Source organism: Carettochelys insculpta, chromosome 27 (assembly GCF_033958435.1).
Source record: "Carettochelys insculpta isolate YL-2023 chromosome 27, ASM3395843v1, whole genome shotgun sequence".
In the NCBI taxonomy this organism is placed as follows: Eukaryota; Metazoa; Chordata; order Testudines; family Carettochelyidae; genus Carettochelys; species Carettochelys insculpta.
The window spans coordinates 16,428,318-16,437,627 of record NC_134163.1 but is presented as its reverse complement, the minus strand read 5'-3'; the positions used below and the strand labels follow the sequence as shown (position 1 = coordinate 16,437,627).

General features: G+C 47.9%; 1 protein-coding gene across 3 annotated transcripts in view; it reads left to right on the top strand.

Moving 5' to 3' along the window:
• Nucleotides 1–943: 943 nt before the first annotated feature.
• Nucleotides 944–9,310, top strand: part of INSR (insulin receptor) — a 97,171-nt gene continuing 88,804 nt past the window's right edge. For 2 of the 3 annotated variants that reach the window (XM_074977984.1, XM_074977983.1), the window contains exon 1: nt 944–1,303. In XM_074977984.1, the coding sequence (XP_074834085.1) occupies nt 1,228–1,303 (76 nt within the window). In that variant the 5' untranslated portion in view covers nt 944–1,227. Of the gene's footprint in view, nt 1,304–2,124; nt 2,228–9,310 lie in introns of those variants that run through there. The other variant, XM_074977985.1, reaches the window with a different exon arrangement.

Below are 9,310 nucleotides of genomic sequence, written 5' to 3'. Positions count from 1 at the left end.
CCGGTCTGGCTCTTTCCACCTCCTGCAGCTCTCAACTCTGCGGCTCCTCCAGCCCCCAGCTCTGAGCCGCCTGCCAGAGGGCAGCAGCCTCCCACACCATGGATGCTGCTCAGCACCACTGCAGGCAGCTGACACACTTCATGCCCGGGGGCTGGGGAAGGAGAGTGCCTGCATCCTGCCACAGCCCCTGCTACAGCAGTGGTCCCTCCAGCCCTAGCAGCTCCTCCATGCCTGTCTGTGGCTCTGGTGAGTCTCCAGCATTGGGGGGTGGGGAGGGACAGGGCAGGCTCACAGACAGTGTCCCCTATTTCTGAAGTCTATTAGAGCTGGGTCCATTAACTGGAGGGTTTACTGTACATGTACAGTGTTGCATGGAGGAGGTGGTCGGTCTTAGTTGGTAATTTGCCATCAGTCCAGTTCCCTTTTATTCTCTTCTCCGTTGTTGCCCAGCTTGGCGGGCCAGTGGCTGCTTGCATGGGTCTGAGCTGGGGTGGGGGGGGGTGAGATTGTGCATTGCAGGGCTGGGACGCTGCCCGCCGGAGAAAGCGGGAAGGGGGCTCCAGCTGCCAGAGATCAGATGCCCGGGGCAGGGCTGCGTGGCGGAGGGAAGGTGGGGTGCAGCAGCCCTGCTCCGGGGTGGCAGAAGCTTGATGCAGAGTTGGCTAATCCGCAGGGGTGGGGGGGCTGGCGACAGGACGAGCTGATTGCGGGGGGGACGCGGCAGGCCTGGGGCTGCGTGCAGGGCAGGCTGCTCCCCGGGCAGCCGCAGGGCCCGGAGAGGAGCGCGGCAGGCGGTTGGGCGGGCCAGGGCCCAGGCCCATGTGGCAGAGCCCCAGGGCAGGCCGAGGCGCCCGGCAGGTGGCCGTCCCTCCGCGGGGCTCCGCCCCCGGCCGCGTCCCGTCCCGTCCCGTCCCGTCCCGTCCCGTCCACAGCCGGGCTCCGCACCGCCTCTTGCCGCCTCCCGCTCCCAGCTGGCGGGGGCAGCCACTTGTTTACCGGCCAGGCAGCGGCGGCGGCAGCAGCGCCGCGGCCCGACGGAGCGGGCGCCGAGGGGCAGGAAGGGGCCGAGCTCCCCGCTTCCTGCGCGCCCGGCCCGACGCAATAAGGGGGCGGCGGCAGCGGGCCCCGCCCGCCACATGTGGAGCCGGGCTCGGACCCCGCGCCAGCCCCGCGGGCCCTGAGCGCAGCGCGGCCCGGCCCGGCCCAGCCCGAGGGAGGCGGCGGAGCATGGCGCTGAGGGCGGCGCTGGCGTTGGCGGCGGCAGCTCTGCTGGGGGCCTGCTGCGGCTCGAGCCGCGGGGAGAGTAAGTGGGGGCGGGTCTGGTGCCGCGCGACGCGCCCGGGGGGTTCGGCCTGCGGGGGGCGGGCAGGTGCCGCGCGACGCGCCCGGGGGGTTCGGCCTGCGGGGGGCGGGCAGGTGCCGCGCGACGCGCCCGGGGGGTTCGGCCTGCGGCGGGGGGGGGGGGTAGGTGCCGCGCGACGCGCCCGGGGGGTTCGGCCTGCGGGGGGGGGCAGGTGCCGCGCGACGCGCCCGGGGGGTTCGGCCTGCGGCGGAGGGGGGGGCAGGTGCCGCGCGACGCGCCCGGGGGGTTCGGCCTGCGGCGGGGGGGGGGCAGGTGCCGCGCGACGCGCCCGTGGGGTTCGGCCTGCGGCGGGGGGGGGGGGCAGGTGCCGCGCGACGCGCCCGTGGGGTTCGGCCTGCGGCGGGGGGGGGGGGCAGGTGCCGCGCGACGCGCCCGGGGGGTTCGGCCTGCGGCGGGGGGGGGGCAGGTGCCGCGCGACGCGCCCGTGGGGTTCGGCCTGCGGTGGGGGGCGGCAGGTGCCGCGCGACGCGCCCGTGGGGTTCGGCCTGCGGTGGGGGGGGGCAGGTGCCGCCTGCCAGGCCGGGCGAGGGGTGACTTTACTGCGTCCGGCGCGCCCCGGCCAGGCTGCGCCCCGAGCTCCGGCCCCTTCGCCCTTGGGGGCGGCCCGGGCCTCTCCCCGTAGGCTGCTGTCCGCCCCCCCGCGCCCAGCCCCCGCTGCCCGACCCCAGGGCATGGTGCGAACCGGGCTGCGGCAGCCGAGCAGAAAACAGCCCCCTGGAGGGCCGGGCGTCGGCAGCGCGCCCCAGAGGTGCCTGCCGGGAGCCAGCCCCTACCCTAGGGACACGGCGGGCCTTGATTTTGAGCAAAAACATACCTGGGTAATCTTGAGTTCCCGCAGCGGCTGTTCCCATTTACTCCTCACAGGTAGTTTGCGAGAGGATCTCTCAGTCAGCTTCTGAATCGAGTTCTAAAACGGTTTCTCTTAAATGTGGCATTTGGCATGTACAAGGGGTATAACTGTATCACGTGTGCCTATCTATAGAAAATAGGGAGTTGAGAGAGAGCCCATGCTTTTCTCTTGGAAATTACCCTGCAAGTAATGCCTTGGTGGGTTTATTTTTGTTTCATATTAAAAAAAATGCCACTCTAGCCTTCTCCATGCCCTGTGAGAGGAGTCTAACTGTAGTTTCCTGTCACCCCCGTCTCTCTCTGTTTTTTTGGTGGCTTGCAGCACTAGTTATAGTATCAGAAGGCTCTTAGCTGAGTTGCAAAGGTTTGAAATTAACCACACAATGATACTTAGGGCTTGCAGGTATTAAAAGCAAGTGTGTGTGGACAAGTTGCATTAAAACCAATAATAGTATGACTTTGATGGAGGAACTGGAGAGACTCCTGAATGAAGCTCACAGCCATCTTAACTGCTGTCAGACCATGTTTTATGGCTGATTTTAACTAGGTAATCTTGCTTACAGAAATTTTAGGTAGCATTTACTGTGTTAATGGAGGATGTTTGTTTTTATAGAAAATGAAAGGAGCTGCTAGTAAATATTTGCATTAAGAGACTTAAGTGCTGAAGCTGTTCATTCAATAACTTTAATTGTGCTTGGCCTGTTTCCTGCAAAATTAAGACTGGTAGGGCAGTTCAGAGTCCAGGTATGATGAACTCATCACAAATACATACAATAATAAAGGGTTTAAAGCAGTAAACACCACTGACTGCTGGAAAAGTTAAGCTACTTGATTAGAAATACCTCTCTTCCCTGGTGAACTTTTTAAATTTATTAACTACAAAACTTGAACAGGCATACTGCTGTGGTTCTTCAACTAGAAGTTGCAAGACAACAAGATTTTTTCCTCCACTGCACAACGCTTTAATAGCAGTACTGATGTAATTTTAATTCAGTGACCTCAAAGTTCTTCACAAATTGTTATTGGTACCAACAAACTGCTGATACCATGGCTTTGCAGAGCACCATTTTTTCTTGCATTGCATGTGTTTATGAACATAAATTAATCCTCTCACCACCCTTGTGTGTGAAAGAGAGAAGTATTATTTCTGTCTTACAGATAAATGAGAACAATGCCTACAGAGTCACACCATAGCAGAGCCCAGAGTGGAACATAAGTGTATTAGTACTTAGTTTTATTATTTATACAGTGCCAGTATTGTCTTAGGCATGTTATGGATGTATAGGAAGATGAGGTCTTTGCTCCAGAGAATTTTTAATGTAATCTTGAGGCCCCTTTCTCTCCTATAGCCTCTAGGCCACACTCTTATTTGCAGAGCATTACAGTATGGATTGAAAGTAACATTTTAATGGAATGGGGCATTCTGTCAATGACCTAAAGGTATGTTGAATAGTAACAAAGAGGAAGCCGTGCTAGTCTATACACTATCAAAACAAAAAGCAGTCAAGTAGCACTTTAAAGACTAGCAAAATGGTTTATTAGGTGAGCTTTCGTGGGACAGACCCACTTCTTCAGACCATAGCCAGAAGAAGTGGGTCTGTCCCACGAAAGCTCACCTAATAAACCATTTTGGTAGTCTTTAAAGTGCTACTTGACTGCTTTTGCTAAAGATATGTGTGTTACTGAAAAGGCATTATCGCACCTTTTTGGAAAGGGAAACAGCCAAGCTGGCTTTTATATTCAAATTCGGCACATTAACACGTGGTTTAAATCGTGATGGGAACTTTGAGTCACTATAGGGGCTTGTCTGCATACTTGGCTCAGTCTAATTCTTGACCTCCCCTCCACTCTCTGATTTGCTCACCTTGATTATCTTTTTCTGATTTATCTGCCTTGCTTACTGTTTTTGGTTCTCTGTGCCTTAAATATTGAGTCTGTTCTGGTCTGGCTATGGTCTGAAGAAGTGGGTCTGTCCCACGAAAGCTCACCTAATAAACCATTTTGCTAGTCTTTAAAGTGCTACTTGACTGCTTTTTGTTTTGATAGTATATAGACTAGCACGGCTTCCTCTCTGTTATTATCCAAAGAGGTGTTAAGCACGTAGGTGAATGCACACACCATTGTTGTACAAACAAAAAGCGTAACATTCTTGAGAATCCATTTCCAACTTCTAGAAGCACATTTCTTAGGGATGTAACACTGTAAGTCTCCTTAAAAGATGTGCCTATTCCCCTTTGTTCTTTTAATTCTGTCATATCATGCTGAACCTCATCCTGGATATCAGCTTTGCTCCTGAGACTTTAGTCAGGAAGAGCCCATTGTCACCATGGTTGAGATACAAACCTTCTCTCTTGCAGTTGCAGGGAAACTGGCTTCAGTGTGCTCTGTCTGCTTCTTGGGGAAGTCCCATTTACCACCAACAGTAACCTGGTGGACCTTTCAGAACGCAGCCCTGGGGCTGGCCAACTTGCTGACAAAAAGTTAGAAACGGGCTAGGTGAGGGAATACCTTTTATTGGACCAGCTTCTGAGGTTGAGAGACATTTGAGTTAAGAACTCTTCTTCAGGCCTAGGAAAGTTTCAGAGAGCATTACAGCTAAATACCAGACTGAACAGATATGTGCTACTTAAACTACACTATTTTAAGGGATTACTCAAGATGTAGGGGCCTGTTAACACTCCTGTGGTCATAGGAGAAAAAGGAGGGTTAGTGATTGCTGTAATGAGACAATCTAGTGTCTTTAAGACCCTGATTTTTAGCATCAAAATTGTCAATTTAAGCTCCTAGGCTCATTGTTTCAAAGTTGGGTGCAATTAAAAGCTTTTCATTTGAGAGACTGACAGAATGTGTCTCCCTGTGGAGACTTGAAGCCTGACTGCTTCCTCTGGAGTCACTGAGCCTTCTACCTGTTCTCAAAAACTCTTAATATTTACCTTTACATCCCTTCATGGACTAGTTCTGAGCACCTGTAGATTCATCTTTGATTGTTCTGGCCTGTCCCCTACAGAAGTAAGTGACAGTCCAAGCATTAAAGAAGTAGGCCCCTATTATTACTAACACAGAAAACAAAAATGGTATTGAATCCCAGGTTTGGGGTAAAATGCAGAGTGCAGCAAACCAGACTATGGAACTAGTGTATGATTGGCACAGGAGAAGCTGTCTCCAGGACACACCCATTGCTCTTGCTCCAAGCAGACGTAGTCTTCCTTGTCTACAGGTCTGAATGCACAGCTGCCTCACAGGGTCATTTGAGTTGGGTTATGACTAAATGGACCCTCCTCAATAGAACCTGCTTCACCACACAGACATCACCATCAGGGAGCTGAAACTGAAGTTTAAAATTAAACTGTTTTAACTATTAATCTTCTGTTTGTTAACCCATTATAAAAGTAGGTTGGAAACTGGCTCTTGCTCTCATGCAGAGGTCTCACCTGCTGGGTAGCCCTCTTGACCTCGTTTCAGTAAAGCTGGGCACGTGTCAGGAAATAAGAAAACACAGAAGCAAGCCCTCTTTCGTCGTCTTGCAGCTTATTCCTCAAAAAAGTTTATTATGTGTGAAGTCATGTTTTTAGATTGACCAAAATGAATGTTCTGATGAAAAAGTCATCTGATGAAGCTGGTCTTTGCCCACAAAAGCTTATGCTCCAAAATATCCATTTGTCTGTAAGGTGCCACAGGGTTTTTTTTTATTGTCTTACTAACGCTGGTTGTATACATTTTAAAACCTGTAGCCTTGATGGTTTGTGATCATCTTTTCATGAGTTCTGCTATTGTCAACTTAGTGAATAAAGAAACAGAGCTCTGGAGTAGTGAGTCATTAAGGTTTTATCCAAGCTGTTTACTATAAATATGGTTTATGTTCTAGAATTTCTCCCAGTCACAGTATTTTGAAAACCAAAGCTGACAGATGTGGTTTTCCCATTTACTACCTTAAGGGTATTGCTGACAAACTAGTTTGTACAAGAGGCTCTGCCTGTCTTTATGGCATGTATTTTAGAAAAACTGCTGTGCCTTGCCCTTTAATTCTTTCTTGGTGGCCTGATGAGAAAGGACTAAAGTTACACTGACTAGCTTAATAACCCAGGATGCAGGAGTTTAGTTTTTAAACTCCTCCTCCCTTTTTGCTGTATGGTGGAGAGAGCAAGCATGCAACATAGGCTTTGTGTCTGTTCCCACTGCAGTTGCAGGTCCAAATTCATTGTGATGTTAGGGAGAGTTTGGGTCACTGGGAATTTTGTCAGCAATTTGTGCAGGAGAAGTGATGGAGCCTAGTATATACGCAATACAACAGAGCAGATATTTGAGGCTCAATCCCTTTTTAAGGTTTCAAACATCAAAAGAACTCTTTGTCTTTGAAAAAAAGTTAACCCTAAAGTTTCTTTCAGTAGCTAACTTGAAGAGTTTTCATATTCATTTGTTACTGACTTTTAGAAACAGGGTTGTGTGGTCACAGCCCTATTTAAAGCTGCATAGTGTATGTCTACACTAACTCTGAAACAATAAAAGGACTTGAATCATGAACCTTACTGTTGCACCCATGTACTTTGAAAAAAAAAAACAAAACACTGAACTTTTATTCTTGGTAGTAAAATTCTTTCCTATGTAAAGGACTTAATATTTACCTTTTCCCTTTCCTAGACATAAACTATGAATTTAAATTTAAAACAGAGGCTTGTGTCAAAGTAGTTGTTCTTGATAACTTTGTCTGCTGTAACTTGTTACCTGGGTATTTGGTAAGCAGAAAATTCAGTTGATTCTGTATTACCAATCCTGTTTTGGCTTATATATTCAGTATCAAGATACTGTATTGTGGTTTTTGGCTCTCCTTTTTGCTAGAGGAAACCTGTATTTTGAGTGTCTGGTTAAATTTTGTTAGTCCATTTATATTCATCAAGAGTTTGATTCTTTCCTTTAGCAATACTTCTGAACCCTTTTTAAAAGTTAAATTTTAGTGGAAAATACTCTTTTCCAACAAGACACTTAAGTCTACCAGTGGGAAAACAGCAAAAAAGAAAAAAAGTGCCGCCTTAGCTTGTGTATGTTCCTTGCTTCAAAATGTACTTAGTTTGTGAAGCTTTGATGCTTGGCACCAATTGCCCACTAGTCATGTTACTAGCATGCTTTTTTGGAAGCAGCAACGAGGTCTCAATAAAGTTGGTGGCCTCTTGATAGGGTCAGATTTTTAAAGCTGAATGTTATTTTTTAGATGTCTTGATTTTTTTGAATGGAAAAGTTATGCTTACAATATTCAGTCTAACAAAGCCAGACTCCTTGCCATGTAAATAGCCCCCAGTTCCTTCAGGATTTAGCTTCTTTTTAGCTATTGCCCAATTTATTGTGAGGCTAGTTACTAGTTGGCAGAAATAGTGGATATAGAGGAGATCACATGCAGCTCAGCAGTATAGTTTGTATGAAAGTAAGGCTCTGGGGAAAAGCCCCACTTTGCAATTATCACCTTCCTCCCCTCTTCCCCCCACGTGCATTTGCTGTCATGAAAGCATCTTTCCCTTTCTGGCTTGCTCTGAAGAAATACAAATCAGCAGTAAGGGATGTTTAACTCCCTCCCACTACTTCTGATGTTTGAGGTGCTCAGCGAGAGAGAATTCTGTTGATTCTGTCTCAGTTTACCCAGAAGTTTTGGTGCAGTAGAGAGGTTCTTGTTATCTGGTCAGTTTCCTGTCCTGCTTTTAAAGGCACACATTTGGACATGCTGTGTGTATTGCAAAGTTCTGCTAATTTTTTTGAAACAACTGAAATATGCCAAAAAAATCCCATTTAGCAATATTGCTCTGAATATTGCCAGTTTTAATTTGCAATGAATTAAGTTTATTAACAATTCATCATCAACAGCCACCATTGGCTCAACACCTATTGGTGTTTGGCTCCTTCACCATTTCCTTTCATCTTTCCCTGTGCAGTGCACAGAGGCTTAGTTTCTGTAAACTAGCTCTGCACCAATCTATCCATCCTCCAGGGGAGGAAGATCTGACATTCAAGCTGTCGATTGTGCTGAATACCAGGGTCTTCTCTCTTCGCTCATCATTCATTCTGCAGATATGCCTGGATAGCTGTAGCTTCCATTCTATAACTTCCTGCAACAGGTTTTCTTCAGCCATATCTTCCTATGTAATTCCTCATTGGTGACCTCCTGCATTCATCCTATTCTCAGGATCGTTCTATAAACAACTCCTCTCAAACACCAATATCCTTCTCTTCGAATCTTTCATTATCACCCATGTCTCACATCTGTACAACATGCTGCTGCATACACATTTTCAAGACTCAATTCATTCTTAAGTAAATTGCCTTGCTTTTCCAGTTTTTAAATCCAGTGCCTTCAGACTCTCTTGCTTTTGTTGTTCTAGCCTCTGTTTTCTTCTTATAGTCTAGATCATACATCACATTGCTGCCTAGATACGTGAACGTCTGCTTCGGTTTTGTCTACGCTGGTTTTCCTTATCGCCAAATACTATTGTCTTTTTAATTGATGTTCATAATCAGTCCATACTACTTGTGCCTCTAGCACCCAAGGAGTGTGGTGCGGGGAACAAGCCTTCCCCATAGCATATTCCTGTATGCTTTGAAATGAATAGCACAAAATAGAAGTAAGGAGGTTTTTTAGGTCTCTAATGCACCATGAGCCCCTTGAATGTGCAATTTTTAACATGTTTTACTGCAGGATCCTAAACACTAGTGTCTGATTATATTGGACTCAGTAAGCTACTGTAAGAGTAGAGGAGGTTCAATAGATGTGTTTGGACATTAGGCCTTATCTGTGTGGCTAGAATTCCATTATCATACGATGGATGGCACCCTCAGTCTTGATCCCTTTATAAACAGCACCTGCTTTCTATGGTAGAATACTTCAGTGAAAACTTGAATTAACACACCAATCAGAAAGCAAGCCAGATCTCAAATACTAAATGGCTTAGTATCTAGAGAGGACATCCCAGTAGCTGGGCCTTAGTTGCTTAAAAATATACATTTTTGCAGCCAGGCATCATATTTACATAGCTTTAAAATAGTGGCTTGCCTACCAGACCATACTGGCCCAAGATACTTGGACTTCATTTTGAATGTCTGTCTTCAGTTGAAGAG